Genomic DNA, 22516 nt, shown 5'->3' with positions numbered 1-22516 from the left:
TCTGAGGATCAGATGAGATGTTGAAAACACTGACTTAACATGTGAGGTGGACACCTCATAAAGCTTACAATGTATTGAGTCAGTAAATAAATTTCATCTGGGAATTACAGGAAGACTTCACTGGGACAGTGGCATTTAAACAGAAACCTGAAGGATGAAGAGTAGAGAAGTGGGAAGGAGAAGGGGAAGGACCTAACAGGCAGCGGGAAAAGCCCTCGAGAAAGTCCTGATCACGGGAGCCAATGCTAAAGCAGTGAGGACACGGAGGAGACAATCATCTGGGGGCCAAGGATTTCCAGACAAGTAAGGAACTGGAAGGAGCTTCAGTTCAGCCTCAGGCCAGTCCCTACAAACTTAAGACCACATTAAACTGGCCAGCGTTAACTTCCCAGACAGAAAGACCACACCCACCGAGTCTTCCGCAGGGCCCCCTAACCCTCTTCTATCAAACACAGAAGAGAGAGGGGAGCAGGGGTGCTGCCTTGGGGTCAGAAGTGAGTAGTTTTCCAGGCAGAGGAGGAAGATCAAGAAGGCAGGTAAGAAGGCACAAAGGTGGGAAGCATTCCCATTTGCTTTGGCAGCTGAGATGTCTGGAGGGATGCCTCCAAGCCTGGCTGGGCAGTACGCAGAACCTACAACTTCAGGCTGAGGAATCTGACCGGGCTTCAGGACCTCAGTCAAATGGAGAATGGGCGCCCCCTGGGAGCAGTGCTCGGTAGTGGACGCTGGAGGACCCAGATGCGAGGGGAGGGCGGGGGAGGGGGTGCGGTTCAAGATGGGGGTAGATTGCCTGCCACAGTTTTCTTCTCACAGGAGCTAACCCCTTCCGGCGTGATGGATTCCTGGGATCCCAGAAGAGCTGGGCAGGAAGGGAACTCGAAAAAGGAACTACCAACACGTGCCCTGTGTCAGGCCCTGAACTGGGCACTTTCGTGAACACTGTCCTAACACACCTAAATCTACTTGGAGGTAGGTATCCTTATCCCCATTTTTCAGATGAGAAAATCGAGGTTTGGTGACTTCCCGAGGAGGGTAGGGGATTTTGTGTGACTTCAGAGCCTCTTCCCTGGAGTCCTCACGACCTGGAAGGTACCGATTCCATGAGGTTTGGGGGAACAAGCGTCGGGTGTGAGCGCCCAGGGATAGGAGCGTGATGGTACTTTCGGGGAGAACCACGCCTCCCTTGTCGCGACAATACTGATTACTGTTGCTTTCCTTTAAGAGCCTGGCCCTCAAATATGAAATCCTTGCTACACGCGGGGGCGGGCATTATATATATTCCTTAGATCTCCTGGACGTCTTTCTCCCTCACCCGCATTGAACCCCACTGGTGACATAAATTCTCCCTCTCCACTAGCGAGTGAAGGCGTGGGACTACAATTCCCGGCAGGTCGTTCAGAAAGAGGTGGTGGGGAGAGGAGGAAAGAGACTCTCGCTTCCCGTAGGCTCGCAATTTGCCGTGTCCGCGGTGATGCACATTTCAACAGCCCAACGTCTTTTCTCTGGCGAGCTAATGAAGGGACTACGTCCCCCAGCAGGCACTGCCGCAGAGAGCAAGTGATGGGCCGCCATCATTATTGTAGTCCTTACCCCCCGTTTTCCCAAGGGAGCTGCCCTGGTGCGTGGACTACAAATCCCAGATCGCCGCCTCCCCTTCCCTTCGGCCGCCATTTTTGCTGGTTGTCCCCGCCCCTTTCCCCTTCCATTGTCTCCACCAAAGATAATAGAGCGGAGCTGGGAAGACTGCAACTCCCGTCAGGCTCTGCGCCACCGGGAGGGGGATTTCGATGTTACAGGCGGGCGAGGTGCCCAAGGGAGTAGAATGAGGCGACGGGGAGAGGCCAGGTACCCTGCCATCTTTATGGTAGTCTCCTTATTCTCGTGGTTCCGCCATTCTTAAGGCACACTAGAAGGCTAGAAAACTACTATTCCCATCGCACCTCATAAGACCGACTATTAGGTGTACGCCCCTCTTCCGCCATCTTGCTTGTAGTCCTCGTTCCTTTTCACCTTTCCATTGTTCCCGACCAGTAGAAATGGCAGCGGGAAGGCAGCAGATGGACTGCGACTCCCGTCAGGTACCACACACGCGGAGGGTTGTGGATAGGAGGGCGTGTGAGTGCCTGGGAAGGAGGTCGGGTCCGGGGAGAAGGCCATCTTGTTTGTAGTCATCGTTCCCGCTCCTTCTCTATCGTCTGCAACGGGGAGCCTCGGGGCAACCGGACTATAACTCCCGGCATCCTTGGCTCCAGGCTTGGCACGCCCTCCGCCATCTTGTTTGTAGTCCCCGCTGGCCCCAGCATCCCATTGTTCCCACGGTATCCCCGGCGGCCGCAGGACTACGATTTCCGTCGTGCCCTGCGCGTGTTCGTCCTGGAAAGTGGAGGTGGTGGGGAAAGGAGGGGGCAGGGGGCGGGGTTCCTCTGGGAGAAGGAGGGAGTAAAGAGGAGGAGGAGGAGGGAAGGAGGAGGGAGGGGTGGGGGAAGAGAGGAGGAAGGAGGAAGGAGCTCAGGAGGGATGAGAGAGGCGGCCAGGGCCCCGGGCCGAAGCAGCGCGGGGCCGGGGGACCAGGGGGGCTGAGGCACCCCAATTGCCCCCTCCCCCTTTCCCTGCCCCCTTCCATCCTTTCCTTCCACCCTCCGGCTTGAGGAAGGGGATTTATTCAAATTTTATTTAAATCCCTATCTCTGGAGGGTCGCGCGCTGGGGGGGAGGGGGAAGAGGGCGGGGGCGCGCGCAGGCTGGGGGGGCGGGGCCGGAGCAGCTTCCTTCACCCCCCTCCACTCGCCCCGTAGCCCTAGGGCAGGGGGCCGCAGTCTAGGGGCGGGCCCAGGGGAGGGGGGCAGGTTACAGGGACCCCCCCCTCCCCGGGAACCGGCGGTGGGCGGGGCTTGAACCCCGGAAACTGTGGGGGGCCCAGGCCTGGCCCTGGACCCCTGGGCAGTGGGGGCCGGGAAGGGGCCAGTTAAAGGGCCGGGGGCGCTGGGGAGAGGCGGAGTGGGGGGAGGGGAGCTGTGACTCGGACCCCGGACTGAGTGGGGCCCGGGCAGAAGCTGAGCACCCTGCGCCCGAGGAGCCCCCGTTGGCCTGGGGGGGCTGAGGGACTGAGCCCCCCAGAGCAGGACCTCCCCCTGGAAGGGCCGCGCCGCAGCCCGTGGGAGGGCCTCGCCCCCGGCGCCCCCCATCTCCACTCGCCGCCGTCCCGGCCTCCGCCGGAGGGAGGGGCCGAGCGCCCTCGGGGGGCCGTGGACCCCGGCGTTCTGAGCGTTCCGCGCCCCGCGCCGCCCGGCCCCCCCGCCGCCGATGGCCGCCGACCCGCCGGGAGCTGCCGAGAAGGGAGAGATGGCTCCCGGGACACGTGTGAGGTGGGTTCATGCGGCTCCTCCTCACCCCCAGACCTGGGCAGCTCCCACTCCCATTCATCCTCAGCCCGGCCTCTCTCTACCTTCCCCGCCCCCAGCCTCGCCCTCTCCTTGCTCCAAACTCCTCATCTCCAGCCCTCCTTCCTGTTACCTCTCAACCCTGGGGAACTGGCCTTCCTTCCTAGACCCTGCTTCCCCTTGCAGACCCCCATCCCCGCCTGCAGTCGCCGCCCTCCAGGCCCCTCCCCTGGAGCGCTGGAGGGCCCCTTCCCCCCATGGATGGGGCTGGAAGTCCCTGGAAAGGGGGAAGCTAGGGTAAGACTCTGGCCACGAAGAGACCCCTCCAGGCCTGCTGAGTCTGTATGGGATCTTGGAGGATCTGGTTTCCATGGGAAGGGGAGCCCGAGGGATTCTAGACAATTAGGGATGGAAAGTAGCTTGGGAAGCTTGGGGGTGGGGGGGAAGACATGTAGGACTGAGTTCTGTGGAGATGTCAGGGTGGATTCTAGAATCCCAGGGAATCTGGGAGATTGCCCAGGCTGACCTGAGAGATCCAAGAGGAGGGTGTCTTGGGGCAGAAGGAGCTCTGTGGGGAACAAGCAGTTGAGATCTTGAACTGAGGAGGGGCTCTGAAGCAGCATGGGGGGGGGGGTGTTTCAGAGCCCTAGGGATGGGGGAGGGCAAGCATCCCATTGGATCTGTTGACAACGTATGGGTTTTGGGGGAAGAGAGATTGGGTGGTAGTTGTGTGTGAGAGTGAGAAAGGAGGGAGGAAGAAAGGTCTGGAGCTTCTACTCGGGAATTTGGGTATCTTGGAGAGAGGTAAGTCTGGGGAATTTTAGGTTGGGAAATGCATGAGGTGTAGTAGATTTGGGTAACGGGGGAAGAGTGGGGCCTCTCTAAGGTAACTGCACAGACAAGGAGCCCTGGATTTCCAAGGAACTTTGGTGTAGGAATGTCAGTGCAGGGGCCCCATTCCCTTCCTCCTCCCTGGGCTAGGCAAGGGGCTGCTGAGCAAGTGTTAGAGTAAAAGAGTGAGGTCTGGAAGCCAGTTCTCCTGAGGAGCCAGGTGAGCTGCTTTGGGAGAGAGAGGCTTTGAGTAGAGGGACTGGTGCCCCCCCACCCACCCAACCCTCTCCACCCAGGGATGATCTCCTTGTTCCCTGCCTCCCTCAGGAGAGCAAGCTCCGGCTGCCTAGGAATGGGGGGAGCTGCCAGGAGTTTCCCAGGCTGGGGCCTCAGTGGGCCCACCTGACCCTGCCACCATTCACCCACAGCCCTCGGCGTTGCTGACGCCCCCAATGTCGTCGAGCAGCCGAGGGCCGGGGGCCGGAGCGCGCCGACGCCGAACCCGCTGCCGCCGCTGCCGGGCCTGTGTGCGAACTGAGTGCGGGGACTGCCACTTCTGCCGAGACATGAAGAAGTTCGGGGGGCCCGGGCGCATGAAGCAGTCGTGCCTGCTCCGGCAGTGCACTGCCGTGAGTTCTGCCCCCAGTGCATCGGATACATTGGGGCTTTGGGTGTCCTTCTGGGGTGGCTGCTTCCTAGCACACACTGTAGAGTTGCTGTTTGTTCACGCGTTCATTCAGTGTTTTGTTCAGATGTTCTCCAGACCCATTTTTGCCTCCATTTCCAAGCTGGGGCCAATGTGAAGGCATCCAGAAGTATCTAATGTAGTGCTTGCTTTTGTGTTTTTCCCAGCGTCAGAGGCACAGACTCCTAGAGAGCTTGCCTGTCTCGTACTGTTCCTTAGAGGAATCTGTACACAGGGGCCCACTTCCAGAGCTGGCCCAAGTGAACAGATCTTAGCCTTCTTTGGCCTCATCTTCACCTGCCAGAGTGGTCTTGGATTTGAGGCCAGGCTTACCCTTTGTGTGACCTTGAACAAACATTTTGAACCTTGAGGTACCTTTTCTGTGAAACATTTTCTTTGCTGAGTTGTAAAGATTCAGCAATAGCACGGATGTCAGTGTGCCCAGCACACAGTAGGTATCGGAGAACAGGAGTTTCTTCCATTGAGCTCTGCAGGGCTCCAGAATGTGGCCCCTTTCCCTCTAGCCCCTCTGCTACCTCGGTACCCCACAGCCCCCCTCTTCTCTCCCTTTGTCCCTCAACCCTTGCTTCACTTTCCTGTTCCTCTTTGCCCTACCTCCTTTATCCTTGGGTCTGTCTCCCCACTGTCAGCATCCTTCAGATGATTCTCTATTACCCTGCCCTCCCCCAAATCCAATTGTCTGAGGGCTGCTCTCCCCCCTAGGACCAGCCAGCTGCCTTTAGTGTTCCCAGGAGTCTTGCCAAAACCTGATTCATTGTAGGGTCCGGTGCAACCCTTGGGCTGCCCCCTGTTTAAACTCAGAATCACCCAGAGCTGCGGCCACATGCCCTGCAGTGCTCTCTCTCTCAACAGTATTGTCCTGTTTGCTGTGGTTTTTATCCTTCCCCAAAGCCAGCTACAGTTTCAGGGTCACACACACAGACTCTGATTCCAGCTGCAACATTTTCAACAGTGATAACAACTATGTATCCAGTGTCTCTGGAGCATGATCTCATTCTTCCAAAGGTTTTGCAAAGAAAAATGCCTAGCCCCATTTTACAGATGCACAAACAGACAAGAGAAGGTTAAATCACTTGCTCAAGGTCATACTGCCAAAAAGGAACAAATTCAAGATTTGACCTAGTTTGACCCATGGGTTCTGAACCTCATCCAGTGGCTGGCCAGGCTTCCCAGAAGGAAGGGTCTCCCCACCCCTATTGCTTGCTTTCGGGGTCCCTAATACTCCCTCTTCCCCAACAGCCCGTGCTCCCACACACAGCTGTGTGCCTCTTGTGTGGGGAGGCTGGGAAGGAGGACACAGTGGAGGGAGAGGAAGAGAAATTTGGTTTGAGCCTCATGGAGTGTACAATCTGCAATGAGATCGTCCACCCTGGCTGCCTGAAGGTGATGGGCCTGGGGGCCCTGGAGTCTGAAGGTGATGGCCCTGGGGAGCACTGCCTCTGGGTTTACTGGCGCCCTACATGCACTCCCTGCCCTCTGCCTACAGATGGGGAAGGCTGAGGGTGTCATCAATGCGGAGATCCCTAACTGCTGGGAGTGCCCTCGCTGCACCCAGGAAGGCCGGACCAGCAAGGTAGGGGTAGGGGCTGAGCTGGGTGCTGGGTTCTGGGTAGATAGTGGATTGGGGAGCTGGAGAGAACCTCACCCCCAGCTTCCATCTCCCCAGGATTCAGGTGAGGGACCAGGCCGCCGCAGGGCTGACAACGGCGAGGAGGGCGCCAGCCTGGGGAGTGGATGGAAGCTGACGGAGGAGCCGCCGCTTCCACCACCCCCACCCAGGCGCAAGGGCCCCTTACCTGCTGGGCCCCCCCCAGAGGACGTGCCTGGGCCCCCCAAAAGAAAGGAGAGGGAGGCAGGGAATGAGCCCCCCACCCCAAGGAAAAAGGTGAGCAAGGGAGCATGCTCGTGAGGCCCAGCCCAAGGGATTCTGGGAGCAGTAGTCTAGTTCCTTTTTAGGGAGGGTGGGCCCGGGAGGCTGCGCTCTGTGGGTTCCCCAGGGGGTGTTGGGAGATGTAGTTCAAGAGATAGGAGTGGGGGAGGATGGAGCATGCTCAATGGGGAGGAGAGGTACAGGTGAGGGGCAACTGGCACTGGGCAGGGAAGGTTTGGGAGTCTTGGGTGCTTCAGGTAGGAGGAAAAGAGCATGCTCAAATTAGCTGCTACAGAAGAGGAAGGAGGGGCTGGAAAGGGCCTGAGGGGGAAGAAAGAGAAGAGGAGAGCATGCTCAGTGAGTCAAGACACTGGTTGGAAGGTGAGCATGCTCAGAGTTCTTCCTGAGATGGGGGCTTCTGGGATTTGTAGTCGAAGAAGACAGCATGGATCTTAGTTTTGTGGACAGTAAGGGGCTAATGGGGTCTCTCCCTTTCCCCATATTTCCCTCTTGCTCTGGTAGGTGAAAGGAGGCCGAGAGAGGCACCTGAAGAAGGTGGGTGGAGACGCCTGCCTCCTCCGAGGATCGGACCCAGGCGGCCCTGGCCTTCTGCCCCCCAGGGTTCTGAATCCGAGCCAGGCTTTCTCGTCCTGCCACCCTGGGCTCCCTCCCGAGAACTGGGAGGTGTGCCGGGGACCTCCTCCCTCCCCCTCCCACCTTTCCTTGCCCCACCCTCCACCCTGGAGAAGAGATCTGTCCCTTCCTACTCACCTTGTCCTGCCCCTGCCCCATTTGGCTACACTGGGCATCTGGACCCCTGGGAAGAGTGGAGGGGGAGGGGTGGGTTGGGGCCAGGCCACAGGACTTTCCAAGAACCCTTGGGGTATCATCTGACCCATTTGCGTCATCTTTCCAAACTTAAAGGGAAAAGAACTGAGTTCAAATCCCTGCCCACTGACTCCCTGTGTGGTCTTGGCAACTTGTCAGCTGCTCTGAGCCTCGCTTCCTCATCTGTGAAGGAGATGATACTACCTACTTTATCCACCCATTCCACAGAACTGTTTACATCTAATGAAAGTAAATGAGATTTGTGAACTGTGAAATGTACCTAGATTTGAGGAAGACGAGGCCCAGAGAGGTTAAAAGACTTGCCCAAGGTCACACAGCAAAGTTAGAATTCACTTGTCACTTTGCACTGACACGTAAATGCAAGGGTCTGCCTGATTGTGTTCAAATTCTGTTTCTGGCATTGGTCAGTTTGTAACCTTGGGTAAGTCATTTAGTCTGTCTGAACCTCAGTTTCTTTGAGTGTAAGAGTGGCCCAGGTTGCCACTCCATTGGAGCACTGTGAAGATGTGAGTCCGTGAGTATGAGGTGCTCTGTCACTCTCATGTCGTTGTCACTCTCACGTTGTTGAACAGACATCTAGTGGAATCATCTAGTCCAGTGTTCCGTGTTATAGATGATGAGGCCGGGGCTTCCCAAGGTCCCACAGAGAGTTGATAGCCAAGCTGATACTCAAAACTCTATCTCCAGCTCTTTTCAATATTTGACTGCCTTTGGAGATTCATAAGCTATTGAAACCCGTAAGGCTTCTAATTCTTTGAATCAGTGCCTTCATGTGACAGATAAGGAGACTGAGGTCCAGAGAGGGACATGATGATGTGGCTGAGGCCTCACATTGTTCAGGGGCAGAGCTATGGCTAGAACTCGGGACTCTCTTGGGCTGCTCATCCCCTGCTGACTCCTCAGGGCAGGGAGGTGGGAGAGTGTGTGTCAGGCCCTAGAACAGCCTCCCCTTTTCTCCTTGCAGAAACCAAAGCCGCCTTTGGCCTCTGCTGAGGGCCCGGCAGTACCATCCCCATCACCACAGAGGGAGAAGCTAGAGCGTTTCAAGCGCATGTGCCAGCTGCTGGAGCGGGTGCCTGACACCTCCTCGTCCTCCTCGGACTCGGATTCCGACTCTGACTCTTCAGGCACATCGCTGAGTGAGGATGAGGCCCCTGGCGAGGCCCGGAATGGGCGACGGCCAGCCCGGGGCGGCTCGGGCGAGAAGGAGAACCGCGGGGGGCGGCGGGCTGTGCGCCCTGGCAGTGGGGGGCCCCTCCTCAGCTGGCCCCTGGGCCCCGCCCCACCGCCCCGGCCCCCACAGCTGGAGAGGCACGTGGTACGGCCCCCACCTCGAAGCCCCGAGCCCGACACGCTGCCTTTGGCTGCTGGATCCGACCACCCTCTGCCCCGTGCCGCCTGGCTTCGTGTCTTCCAGCACCTCGGGCCCCGAGAGCTGTGTATTTGCATGCGAGTCTGCCGGACTTGGAGCCGCTGGTGAGTGGCCTAGACAGGCCTGGGTTCTCATTTGCTGAATGCCCTGTAACAGCAGGTTATGACCTCTCTGGGTCTTGGTGTTAGGTTGGTAGTACTATAGTACGTACACGTTAAAGTCTTCCATATTTGTTGTGCACAAACTACATCTTTGAGCTCGTTTGACCCTTGTAACAACTTTGTCAGGGTAGGTTCCCTTTTAAAGATGAAGCTGAGGTCAAAGTTGTGGAGAGGAGATAGTAGAACTAGGAATTTGAATCCAAGCACTGTGGCTCCAGCACCTTTTCTCTTCATAACCATCATTTATAAGTGTGTGTGTGTCAAGCATAGCACTAAATGCTATGTATGTGTCACCTGATTTGCTTTTCACAGTTCTTCTCCTGAAGACAGTCTTATTAGAGGTCCCATTTTCACATAAGAAAGCTCTCTGTGGAGGTGGCCCCTGCCTTCTCAGAGATAGCCATACATGAGGCCCTTGACCTCCCCCCCATCACTTCTCTATGCCCCAGAGCCACTGCAAGCTCCCTCTGCCTCTCTTCCACTCATCTTCCCACTGCTTCCTGAACCCTGTTTGTTCAGAAATGTTGGTCATCCTCCGAAGCCCCTGGTCTTCCTCTTCAATCCTGCCCCCGACATAATCCCTCCCCAGTCCCATCAAACTGCCACAGTACCCTGTCCTCCTCACAGAGCACGTAGAGACCTTCCCCAAGTTGATGAACTTTTACTCATTTATTCATCCTCCCGTTCATATCGCTTGTCAGAGTGGGGCAGATACTGTGTCTTTATTATCTGCATGTTCCTCAGTGTGGGATGTGGGATGAGGGCAGTGTACGTTCCCAAGAAGTATTTTATTAAATGAATACATTCAGGGTTTTTCCCAGGCACTTACTGTGGGGCAGGCATCCTGGTGGACACTTTGTAGATTATTGGCCGACTTGTTCCTCATAATAGCAACTCTGTGAGAGAATGAGGGACGCCTGAAGTCACAGCACACGCTGGTGGCTGAACTCAAACTCCACTCTTTTTCCTTGGGACTCTGGGGCACTATTCACCGCTCTGATCTCTGGAGGCTAGTGAGCTAAGAGCATGGGAGTGCAGGCTCTGGAGGCAAATCTTGTTCTTCCCCTGATAAGCTGATGGCTGCTGGGCTAGTTTCTTAACTTCTCTGTGCTTCAGTTTCTTCCTCTGTTAAGCCAGGAGAACTAAAGCATTTACTTCATAGCATCTTTGTGAGCTAACATATATAAAGAACCAAGGACAGTACCCAGGAAATAGAAACTACTCAGTGCTTTAGCCAGTGTTATTCACTCACAGTTGCAAATATTGGCTGGAAGCACAGACTTTACATCCTCAGAACATAGGTCTGGGCCCTTGAGGAGCTCCCAATCAGCCTGCAATATAGAAGCAAAGAGAGCAATTGCCAGAGATTACTGCCTCTGCTCACATAGTGGTTGAGGGCATGTTTGCTGAGACCTCTTTGAGGCCAGCTCTGTGCTTGGCACATGGGATCCAGAACTGAAGAGGACTTGATTTCTACTTCAAGGAGAGACTTGTGACCAAAAGTGGACGAAGCAGAGAGGCTGGCTTGCACAGTGATTTCTAGCTTGGGCCCTGGAGTCTGCCAGCTGTGGGTGTCCTCTGCTGTGACTCCTGTACTGCCTGGATGTATGGCCATGGGTAGATAGCTGTACCTTTCAAGGCCTGTTTTCTCATCTGTGGTCTAGGGTTCATACTAATACCTCGTGAGGCTAAATGAGTGGTTTTTGCAAGGCACTTAGCACAGTACCTGAAAGGGACTAAACACTCCGTAAAATCGTGGTTTTTCCAATAGGGGTGAAGGTAGGGCAGAGCAGAGCTACGGTGGGAACAGGGAGGAGGCTCTGTCAGACATAGGGGCAGGAGGGGTAGAGGAGAGGAGGGACTCAGGCTGAGAACTTTTTTTCTTTTTAAAGATTTTATTTATTTATTCATGAAAGACAGAGAGAAAGAGAGAGGCAGAGACACAGGCAGAGGGAGAAGCAGGCTCCATGCAGGGAGCCCGACATGGGACTCGATCCCGGGTCTCCGGGATCACGCCCTGGGCTGAAGGCGGTGCTAAACCGCTGAGCCACCAGGGCTGCCCAGGCTGAGAACTTTTTAAGAAGCAGAATGGCTTGGCATTTGGTGACTAAATGGCTATGAGAGTTCCGGGTTATCTCTCAGCTGAGTTTCTGGCCCGTAAGCCTGGGTGGGCAGCAGTGCCATTCCCCAAGCTCAGGGACACCAGAGGAGGACCAGGTACCAGGAAAGCGAAGTGCTCAGATTTGACATGTTTGGTCCAAAAGGCCTGTGGGCCAGTCAGAGCTAGCAGGGCAGCAGATGGGTGTATAGGTCTGACACTTAAGAGATCCAGCTTTGGAAGTTCTTGCCATATAGGTAGCAGCTTCCAGAAAGGGAGAAGACAAAATGTCAGTATCTGTGAGTTAGAGAAAGAGCAACCAGAGACAGGGAGATGGTAGAGGTGTCCTGAAGAAGAGAGACGAGGAAGGAGTGAATGATAAAGTTTAGGATGTTGGCAGGAGGTCGTGGGAGACCCAGGACCAGAAATGGCAGTTGGATTTGCTACAAGAGGTCTTGGTATCCTTGGGTGTGCTACGTGGGAGTAGGAGACCAAGCCCAGTCTCATGAAGCTAAGGACATAAGCTCCAAGGCAGGGACTTAATCTGTTTGCTGCTGTGTCCCAGGTTCCTAAGATGGAGCCTGGCATACAATAGATTCTAAGACAATACTTGTTGGAGGGATGGATGGATGGATGGATGGATGAATGGATGGAAGTGAGGAAATCAGGATGGAGTGTGGAAAGAGGTAGTGAGGGTGGAGCCAGAGAAATTTGTAGGTGGGAGAGCAGGAAGTTTCAGGCTTTCCTGTCTGGTGGCTTTTATCTCTCTCGGAACTGGGAGGCAAAGTGAACATACCAAGAGTGAAGGGAGGGGGGTGGGCAGAGGAAGCATGGACAGAGTTGTTAGTTGTAGAAAAAAGGGTTGGAGTTTGGAGGACTGAGTAGAGAGGGTGACAAGAAAGGGACTGGACCACAGGGTGAGGACCAGTGGATCTGGGAATAAAGGCCTGAAGATGGGTGGATAGGAGGACAGTGGGTTCTCAAGGAACCCAGAGAGCTGAAAGTCAAGAACCAGTTTTGGCTGGAGCTCCTTACAGGCACCAGTTGGGCTGCTGCATCTGCATCCCTAAAGGGCCTCTGCAACACAGGTTTAGGCCCAGAATTTCGAATTTGGGAGGTGAGCTTAATAGGCAGCTGAGTCAGCTGGGGTGGCTGGAGTCTAGGAAAAAGTGAATGGGTTAGGGAACTCAGACTCGAGCCCTGGTGCCCCTGGATGAGGGCATGCCGTGCCTCTTAAGAATTCTTCCTGCTTCTCACCGTAGTCATTCCACAGCTTAGAAAGAACCAATCCATGGTTACCTGCTACCTTCACAGTGAACTCCCACAGCCCTCTTGGACATTTGGACACATACAGTACCTTAGTGAGTGCATTAGATGACAGTCTAGCCTGGCATTACAGCCTGCTGTGACTTGGTGTGCCCACCCTGGGCCTCCTCTGCAGTCCTGTCCCTGCCTCTTCCCCAGACATGGTTCAGGCTCTCAATCTAGAGCAGCTTGGGTTAAAGCCTGGCTTTGCTGCTACTTAGTAGCTGTGGGACCTGGGACAAGTTTCTTGACCTCCATGGGCCTTATTTCTCTTAATTTGAAAGAGGAGATTATAGTAACAGTATTTATCTCCTAGGGCTGTTGTGAGGTTAACTGGCTATGCACAGACCAGTACCTGGCACATAGTAAACCCTTGATAAACACTAGGTATTAATGCCATAGTCAGCCCCATCTTCTTCATTATTAAGGCAAGGGAATGAATTACCCTTTGTTCCTGCTGCCTGGATTTCTCAGAGTTTTCTGTCTGTGTCCTAGGCCTGGACGCTGGTTCTTCCCCATCTGGAATGTACTCTCTCTTCCCTCCCCTTACGGTCTCCCTAGGAAGCTCTCTGTCAGTTCCTATCATTGACTGTTTTGTCCCTTGCTGCTTCAGTTACCGTGGACTGCCTACATTTCCCTTGTTTCCTGACAGCCCAGTGGAGGCCCCGAGTGGATTTTTGGCCACAACTGAGGCTTAAACCTAGTGTCCTAATCGTTCAAGGGCAAAGGGACCAATTAGTTCAAGCGAAGAAAAGTCATGGGAGACTTCCTGGAAGAGGAAACACTGGAGCTGAGTGTTGAAAGCTCTGGGTTGGTTGGCATTTGGGGCAGAAGCACAACATGTGCTAATATATGTTGGCACCAGGCAGCAATGTGTGTCTATAGGCAGGCAGGTGGTTTGGTCTGGCTTTTGTGGAATATGATACAGAAACACTTGGTGGGGGGTGCCTGTGTGGGCCCCTAGGGGGAAGAGTTCCTTTCTAGCCATGGAAGATCCAGGTCTTCTTCAAGGTGGGATAGTGGCAATTGAACTGAGACTCAAGACTGGATTGGAATGGGCAATTCCACTGGATGGAAAGTGGAAACGGGCGGGACCTAGGGACAGAAGCTGGGTTGAGGGTAGGTTGAGTTTTTTTCCTTTTCTGTTTTTTTTAGGATTTTGTTTATTTATTCATGAGAGACAGAAATGTAGGCAGAGGGAGAAGCAGGCTCCCCATGGGGAGCCCAATATGCAACTCGATCCCAGGACCTCGGGATTGTGACCTGAGTCAAAGGCAGACCTCAACCACTGAGCCACCCAGGCACCCCTTCCTTTTCTGTTTTATAATGGGAGAGATTTGCAAATGTTAATTGGTTGAGTGGAAGGAACCAGGAGAGGGAGAGGCTAGAATGCCAGAAGAGGCAGGGAAGGGGTAAGAAGCAGCAGGCAGAACAAGAAGTGGATTTGTTGGGATTGAAGCCTTAGTGTTTGTGCCCCCAGTGATTCCCTAAAATGTTGTACAGGGCTCTATGGAGAATGCCTGGCAGTTTCAAGTGGCACAAAACCATGCCTTAATCCTTCTATTAGTTTTGAAAAGGAAGTCTCACCATTGGGTGCTATTGTATCTTTAACACCTCTCTAATACTTATCTCCCTGTTTAACAAAAATAGTCTTCAGGTGGTAGCCTAAAGCCGCACCAACACCTGCCTAGAATTTAATAGCCCCAGTGTGTTTTTATTGTGCATATTTCTAAGGTTAACATTTTTATGCGAAACAATACTGGTTTTAAGTGCAAGGAGGGGATCCATTTAAAGATGAATTCATGTTCTGCAGAGAAGGAGATAGCAACTAACTGGAGTTGGTAAGCACTGCTCCAGCCCAGGGCTTCTCAAAGGGGGAACCCTTCAGGATGAGGGGAGGGGTGGGAGGGAGGTGAGACAGCTTCCTGGGCCTTCCTCACCTCTGCTGCTTCTGAAACAGCCCCTCTAGCCCAGTGGGAATTTCTGGACATGCATTGAGAACTGGAAGAGGCTTTTCAAACTAAGTCTCGAGGAGCTTTAGTGGCCACAGGGTGTTCACAGATGACCTTGGGAGAGGAGGGGAAGGGGTCCTGGTGAAATAATTTTGGGAAGCCCATCTCTGGTTTGCTGTACCGCGGACCAGTCAAAGTTGTCAGGGATCAGGAAACCTGTTTAACTTTGTGTAGGCCTCATGTTTCTTTGAAACTTTGATTCGGCCCTACCAGGCCTTCCATAAACAGTGAGTGAACAAATGAAAAGCTATAGACGAAGCATATTGTGGGGGAGTGCTCAGTGGAAGCTTCAGGGACCTCATATGGGCTTCGCAGCATTCATTCATTCAGAACACGTGCAGTAGATGATCTGCTATGCACCCGGCATGGGCTAGGCACTGGTGCTACCAGAGAGGAAAAGCTATACCTGCCCTTGTTGAGACTGTGCTCTAGTTGGAGGGACATAGCAATCCAAGGGAGGAGATAACAGGGCTGTAAGTCAGGCCTTGGGCAGCTGGCCACCAGAATGGGGCAGATAGGGCTCAGCGGCAGAGATTAATAGGGTAGATGAGAAATTCCCACGAGTCACCATAACTTAGCTAAGGAGAACTCCAGAAGTGCAAGGTGGGGGGTTTGTGGGGGCTGCTGACAGATCCCTTTGATGTTACATCAAATACAATGTGTAGGGTGCTTGTGTCTTTGGCAAAATGCTTTATAAGCTGTAAGGTCTGTGAACTGCAGTGACCTCATTTGATCTGACAGTAGCCCTGTGGGGCAGGCTGAGTCTGGATCATTATCTTCATTTTACAAATAGAGCGTCTGAGGCTCAGGGAGAGGAATGGACCTGCTTGGGGTCTCGCATCCAGTTAGTGATGAAGTTGAGCCCCAAATCCAGTGCTCTTGGCCTGAGGCTCTGTGAGCCAGGGCAGAGCTGTGGGGGACCCTTGAAGTAGGGAGTTTGGCAGGCTCCTGAAGAGCTAAGGGCTCTGTCTCCCTCTTGTGGCTGGCAGGTGCTATGACAAGCGTCTGTGGCCTCGAATGGACCTGAGCCGGCGAAAGTCACTGACCCCACCCATGCTCAGTGGTGTGGTTCGTCGCCAGCCCCGAGCCCTGGACCTCAGCTGGACAGGTGTCTCCAAGAAGCAGCTCATGTGGCTTCTGAACCGTTTGCAAGGTAGGGGGTGATGGCAAGGTAGGAGAGGGTAAAGAGGGAGATGGTCCTGACCTCCCCACCAACTTCCCGACCTCCCCACCCCCTGTCCAGGCCTGCAGGAGCTGGTGCTCTCCGGCTGCTCCTGGCTCTCTGTCTCTGCCCTGGGCTCTGCCCCACTGCCGGCCCTGCGGCTCCTGGACCTCCGCTGGATTGAGGACGTTAAAGACTCACAGCTCCGCGAGCTGCTGCTGCCTCCGCCAGACACCAAACCAGGTGTGGCCTCTGGTGGCTTATTTGTAAACTGGGTTGGGCAAGGGTCAGGGGGAGGTATGAGGCCTCCAAGGTCTCTTCTGACTCATGCTGAATGTTAAGAGATGTCAAGAAAGGGTAGAACACATGAGTTTGGTTAGAAGGCCTTGCTTGGCCACCATTTGTTCATTTACTCACCTGCTGTGCATTGGGCCCTGTGATAGGAACTGTGAGGGAACAGGGATGAAGGGGATGTAGCTTCTGCCCTCTAGAGGGGAGATGATGATGGGAGGAAACATGGTATAAGATAGGAGAATGACAGAAGAATTCTGGGATAAGCCAGGAGCATGGCTGATGGCAGATGAGAGTAAAGTCATAGGGTATGGTGGGCCTTACTTGGGAGCTTCCTCCAAAGGGAGCAGCATCAGTTGACATGGAAGAGCGCAGGCCCAGTATGGGCAGTCCCTTCCATTTGTCAAGGAGAGCCAGACACGTGGATTTTTCTCTGTAATATCCTTTATTTTATTTTATTATTTGTTTATTCTATTTGAGAAGGGGAGAATGAGAGAGTGAGTGAGCATGAGCAAGGGGAAAGGCAGAGGGAGAAACAGACACCCTGCTGAGTGGGGTGCCTGATGTGGGGCTTGATCCCAGGACCTTGAGATCATGACCTGAGCTGATGCTTAACTGACTGAGCCACCCAGGCTCCCTGAAATATCCTTAATTTTAAATGATAGCAGTTAATTTAACATTCTTTTAAAATTCATGTGTGGACCAGTACAAATATGGCTGAGAATAGATTTGGCCCTTCTGCCCCCCTTACCCTACACTGAAAGGTAAGGGTTTTCCTGAGGGAATGGAGCAGAAATGCAGAGCCAGTTGCCTTGGAAAGTTGCATAGGGGTGGTGGTGTCCTCTCCCAAGTGAGGCTAGCTACCTCTCCACCCCTGGGTCAGGCCCAGGTACCCTGCCAGGTAGAGACAGCTTTTACTATTGAACACATACTCCGGCCCTGGCCTGGTGGAAGGCCCTAGAGACTTCAAACAGCCTTATTCCCTACCCTGTAGAACCCCAATAATGCAGAAAAGAGAGGATCAGAAATAGAAGGTTATGGGGTGATATGGTTGAGTCTGTGGTTAGGGGTAGGGGGGACAGTAAGACAATCCCTGCCTGAGGAGATGCTGTTGGAACGGAGTCCTAAAAAGGGCAAGGGTGTCTCAGGGAGTGTGAGGCAGGAGTCAGCACCTCCGTAGGGCATGAGGTCCATACTGACAGAGGGGCATGCTTGGAGCATAGGCTGGTCACAGGAGGTGCAGGTTAAGAAGCGCTGAGGCCTAGGGATTCCTTGTCTAGCCAGGAGATGGGATACTCCCAACAGCTTCTCTGGCCCCCACTAGTCTATTTTCCACACTGATGCCAGGAAAACTTCCAGAAGGGCAAATCTCCATGTCACTCCTAGGCTCTAAACTTTCTCATAGCCCCCCAGTACTCTGGATAAAGACTGATATTTTTTGGGTAAGGCCTGGCATGGTATGGCTCCCACTGATCTATGCCATCCCCACATTTCAGCCTCTTCAGCCTCTTTACCAGGGTCCCTCCAGCCTAGGGCCTTTGCTTAGTTCTCTTTGTCTGAATGTTTTACCCCCCTTTGTGTCCTTTGTCTATTTAACATCTAACCATCCTTCAGGCTTCAGCATAAATGCCACTTCCTCCTAGAAGCCCTCCATGATCCTTCCTCCCACTGAGATCAAGGTTCCTTTAGAGCTTTGAGAGCAGTTTTCTCCCAGCTGTCCCTGCATGGTTGTGAAGTGATTTAATGAAAACCCATTTCTTCTCCCTGAGTTCGTAAGCTTTGGGAGGGCAGGGACTGTGCTTAGCCCAGAGCCTTGTTTTCACAGCTCACTTTTCAGTGCCCTTCTTTCCACTCTAGTCCCCTTCACAGCAGCCTTGGAAGGAGATAGAGCAACATCTAGGATTCTTACTATCTGGACAAGGCACCAGAGGCTCAGAGGGGTTGACAGCTACAAGTCACATGGGCATAGCTAGGCTGGAGAACTCCTCTGTTGCCTGCTCTTAGTGGAATGGGACTGAGCCAGGAAGATATAGGTGGAGGTGAGGGTGGGCATTAGGAACCATGGATTCCATGAGGTGAGCAAGTGCTGGTTGGCTGGCACACTGACACCAATTCCTCCTGCCTGATCTACCTCAGGAGCTTACAGAGATGAGCCTTCCAGGCACTTAAGACCAAGATTGCATTTAGTGTTGGGACTCTACACTCACCATCCTTACTTACCTTGGCTCTTTGGCTCTGTGCAGCATTCCTGGAGCAAAACTTAAAGTTCTTCTATTTCCCTGCTTTTGTCCCCACTGCCCTCTGCCTGGCCTGCTCTTATCTCACTTCTTTGCACATTCAAATCCTTGGAAGGCCACCCTAAATGCTGGCCCCTTGATGAAATCCTTGAGATGCCCACTTCCCCTGCCCAGGCCAGAAGTGACCTGTCTTTCCTCTGCTTCCCTCTAATGGCTTTTAGCTGTGGCCCAAGATTGAGGGTATCTGCAGATGTATCCCCTTCCAAGGCCCTCAGCTCTTTGAAGGAAAAAAACGAGGTGGAATTCAGAGTTTGCCAAGTCAAGTGCCCATGAAGGTGGCCAGGCAGGTGACAGGAGGGGCTTGGTGAATGACTTTAGGGAGTAGCATCTTGCAACCCAGTTTCCATCTAGACATTTTCAGGTGCAAGGGATAGCCCAGTGGTGCCAGATCTTAGAGCTTTTCAGAGAAAAGCTCTATCAAGATTTCTTTATGAAAAAAAAAAAAAAAAGATTTCTTTATGGAAATTAGTCATTAAGAAAAATTTCAGCACTATAAAAATTTCAGATTCCATAAAATACTTGTATAGGCTAGTTTCATGAGTTTGTGATATCTGATCTAGTTTATCTATGGGCTAAGCTCATGCCTGGGAGGCAGATAGTATTGTGGTATGTTTGGTCTGGTGTCCTACTCTGTTTCTTCGGTCCTGTGACCTTGGATAGCTTGCTTAATGATTGGAGCCTCAGAATTCTCATCTGTAAGCAGGAGTGGTAATCGCACAGCTGTGGTTCTTAAAGCAAGGTCCAGACCAGCAGCATCACCATTACTGGAGAACTTGTTAGAAAAATAAACTCTGAGGTCCTACCTTAGATTCCCTAACCTCTGATGGTGGGACCAGCAACCATCCTAGGCAGCCCTCCAGGGGACATAGAAGAGCTGCTGGCCTAGGAGTAGGTTGCCACTTGGCCCACTTAGCTGGTGCCTGGCCCAAACTGAGTGCTCAATTAATGGTGGCTAGTGGACCAGAGGCACTTAGTTTAAAAACAAAACAAAACAAAACATAGGGGCACCTGGGTGGCTCAGCCAGTTAAGCGTTTGACTCTTGATTTTGGCCTGGGTGGCTCAGGTGATATCAGGGGAACCTACTTAAGATTCTTTTTCTCCCTCTGCCCCTACCCCCTCCTCTCAAAACCCCAAAAATGTAATGCAGGAATGTGGTAGACACAATCAAAGAAAAGCAGGCCACATGCCACATGCTTTGGATGTAGAGACGAGGGACATGAGCTCTTCTACCCTGGAGATGAGGGAAGAAGAGGTCTCTAAGCTCAAATCTAAAAGCCAGGGACACTGTCAAAGCCCAGGACAGAACATTGATTTCCATGGTCAGAGTCTAAGGGCAGTGTCACCTATGGAATCTGGCCCCAGTGTTTGAGAGTGGGAGGGGAGTTAGAAAGAGACAGGGATGAGACCTTATAGGAACTGGAATGTTCTAGCTAAGGAAGTGCCCTTAGAGTTTTTAGTAGAGGAGGGATGGCGTCCTACTTGTTTTTGGGCATGACTCAGGAGAGGCTGGACTGAGTGCGGAGGCTGAGGCTGGAGTTCAGGCAAGAGTGGTGGTTGTCCCAGAGCAGTGACCAGGGAATGGAGAGCAAGTGATCCAGCAGGTGATGTTACAAATGGAAGGAGAGGGAAGTAGGAGGGAGCCTGGGGTGGCAGTTCCATTAGGGACAGCACTTGTTGGATGAGTGAATCTATATGGAGCACCTCTGTCCCGATTGCTAGGGATAGAGCAAGAGCAAGAGAAGAATTCTTGCCTTTTTGGAATTAACATTCTAGTGGGAAGAGAGGAAAAAATAAGTCACATGTTGAGAGAAGGGGAACCATAATGGCAGGGAAGGGGTAGGACTGTGTGGAATGTTACCGTATCAAACAGAGTAATCATGGAGGGTCTCACTGAGGAGGTGATGTGAGCAATGGACAGATTAAAAGAGGTCGGTTATGGGGGTGTTTGGGAGAAGAGCAGGTGGAGGCTCTCTTGTGGGAGCAGGTTTAGGGGGTGGTGAGGACTCAGAGTGTGGAGACAGCTGGTCCGGATGCCTCGGTGCAGGCACAGGAACAGCCAGGAGTGCTAACCTCTTAACTACCTGCCCAGGGCAAACGGAGAGCCGTGGGCGGCTGCAGGGCGTAGCAGAGCTGCGCCTGGCAGGCCTGGAGCTGACAGATGCCTCCCTGCGGCTCCTGCTGCGCCACGCACCCCAGCTGAGTGCCCTGGACCTGAGCCACTGCGCCCACGTCGGGGACCCCAGTGTCCACCTACTCACAGCCCCCACTTCCCCACTCCGCGAGACCTTGGTGCACCTCAATCTTGCTGGTAAGTATTCTGTGTCCATCCCACTAGTGTGTTAAGTCCCCATCGCCAGTGTCCACTTCCTACACACCTTCATGGTCTCAGCTCCCACTGCCTCACCTCCAGGGTGCCACCGCCTCACGGACCACTGCCTCCCGCTGTTCCGCCGCTGCCCGCGCCTCCGCCGCCTAGACCTGCGCTCCTGTCGCCAGCTCTCACCTGAAGCTTGTGCCCGGCTGGCAGCCGCTGGGCCTCCTGGCCCCTTCCGCTGCCCAGAGGAGAAGCTACTTCTCAAGGACAGCTAGTTGGGTGCCCCCCACCCTCCCCCAGGACTCATCAGGAGCCTGGACCTCGGGCCTTCATTTTATCCCTGCCAGGAGGCCAGGTTACCCACCTCATGACTTGGGATTCCTGCCCAGGGACTCGAGCCAGCCTCCCCCTTCTCTACCCCCTGCACTGATATCTCTGGGGGTCTCTCCTTCCCATCCCCTCTCCCTTCCACCTGCTTCATTGTCCATCCCCTGGGGGGAGTGGGTCAGAGGTACTGGGGGGTGCTGAGCCAAAGGGATGGTGGGAGGGGGGTAAGGTGCAAGTTTGAGGGAGGGAAATGGGAAAAGGGTATCTGCACACAGGATACTGGGAGCCAGGGGGCTGGGGGAGGTGGAGGATGGGCTGGGGGAGGGGGGCAGAAAGCAGACCACCAAGGGTTCAGGGAACCAAGACCAGATACTTGGAGTTGGGGGGTGGGGGTGGGGCCAAAAAGGGAAACGAGAGGAGCAATTGGGGATCCAAGTGTCAGAGATGGGGGGGACTTGGGGAACCAGGGGAAAGCTAGGGCTGAGTGAAGGGTGAGGGCAAAGAGCAGGTGTGGGGGCAGTAGCACCCCCTCAGGGGGTCACACCCCTCTCCTTACTCCCTCCCCAGATTTCAGTTCCTTTCCCCCCCCCAACCCTGACTCCTTGAACGTCACTGACAATGGCAGCTATTGCGAGGAGTGGGGGCCGCCGGCCTTCCCGCTGTTCAGCGTGGCCCAGGGGAGTGGTGAGGGGTACCCCAGCCCCCTACCTGCCTCCCCGCACAATACTTGAACATTCATCTGTACTGAAGTGTTACTTGAACCGGGGGAACCTCGGACCTGGGGGAGCCGGAGTGAGGGGACTGATTCGCTTGGACTGAGACTGGACTGGTGGGCACCCAGCTTGGACTGCGCCACCCCCAGGCTCTCTCTTGCTTTACTGTATTGAGCAGCTCCACCCCTCCTGACCTGAGGTGGGGGTGGGGGTGGGGTGCCAGCCCAATGATGGGGAAGATGGGACTCCTCCAGCTTGGCTCTTCCCACTCTTTCATCGTCATGGAAACTTGTATCCCATTTGCCCAGGGAACTGCCACTCCTGGTTGCCATGGAAATAGCAGCCAATGGACACCTCCCGAAGCCAGTGCTAAGGCTGGAAAAGGCCCCTCTTAGTTGCCATGGGAACTTAGTAACAGACTCTTGGCCCGCCCCTCCTCCAGGGCGGGGGCGGGGCTTGGGGAGCCAGGGGGGAGGAGTTGGGACCAGATCCCGCCCCTCAGCCCAGGCCTCCCGGGGGAGCCGGGTTGTACCATGTAGGGGAGGGGGGAATCTATCCACATACCTCAGGTAACAGGGAGGTGCGAGGGTGGGGGGAGGGGCTGGGCGGACCAAAGGCCGGAGGGGAGGGGGTTCTGGGTATTGCGAAAGGCTTGAGGATGGGGCCGCTGGAGGGAGGGGGAGGAGGCAGCCCGGCGGGGTCAAGTGGGGGGTCCCAGCCGGGCTGGGCCCCTGGGCCCCGGGTCTGTACAATACGGTTTGCTATAAAACTCAAAATCTTCCAGCCAGGGCCGCCGCGTTCGTGTGTCTCTCTTCGGCGTTGAGGTGG

General features: G+C 54.2%; 1 protein-coding gene across 9 annotated transcripts; it reads left to right on the top strand.

The window, feature by feature from the left end:
* Positions 1–787: 787 nt before the first annotated feature.
* On the top strand, positions 788–21719 carry FBXL19 (F-box and leucine rich repeat protein 19). Of its 9 annotated transcripts, none has more exons than XM_038539770.1 (11): positions 788–969; positions 4639–4839; positions 6156–6299; positions 6403–6489; positions 6583–6801; positions 7309–7470; positions 8600–9111; positions 15573–15736; positions 15827–15988; positions 20424–20642; positions 20745–21719. In XM_038539770.1, the coding sequence occupies exons 2-11, from the start codon at positions 4663–4665 to the stop codon at positions 20921–20923; spliced, it is 2025 nt and encodes a 674-aa protein (XP_038395698.1). In that variant the 5' UTR covers positions 788–969; positions 4639–4662; the 3' UTR covers positions 20924–21719. The 9 variants fall into 9 exon arrangements, with proteins under 9 accessions (XP_038395698.1, XP_038395695.1, XP_038395699.1 ...); XM_038539767.1 differs by lacking the exon at positions 788–969 and adding an exon at positions 1092–2078; XM_038539771.1 differs by lacking the exon at positions 788–969 and adding an exon at positions 2035–2078 and having other exon boundaries at positions 7309–7341.
* The last annotated feature ends 797 nt before the right edge of the window (positions 21720–22516 follow it).

Source organism: Canis lupus, chromosome 6 (assembly GCF_011100685.1).
Source record: "Canis lupus familiaris isolate Mischka breed German Shepherd chromosome 6, alternate assembly UU_Cfam_GSD_1.0, whole genome shotgun sequence".
In the NCBI taxonomy this organism is placed as follows: Eukaryota; Metazoa; Chordata; class Mammalia; order Carnivora; family Canidae; genus Canis; species Canis lupus.
This window is presented reverse-complemented; position numbering and strand designations above follow the sequence as displayed.

What these genes read in the sequence shown, in the direction of transcription:
- FBXL19 (XM_038539767.1), top strand. Translation starts at nt 2,037, where the DNA reads ATGGCAGCGGGAAGGCAGCAGATGGACTGCGACTCCCGTCAG. An exon ending in TGCTCCGGCAGTGCACTGCC is followed by an intron (nt 4,840 to 6,155) that starts GTGAGTTCTGCC and finishes CTTCCCCAACAG; the next exon opens with CCCGTGCTCCCACACACAGC. An exon ending in GGTGCACCTCAATCTTGCTG is followed by an intron (nt 20,643 to 20,744) that starts GTAAGTATTCTG and finishes CCTCACCTCCAG; the next exon opens with GGTGCCACCGCCTCACGGAC.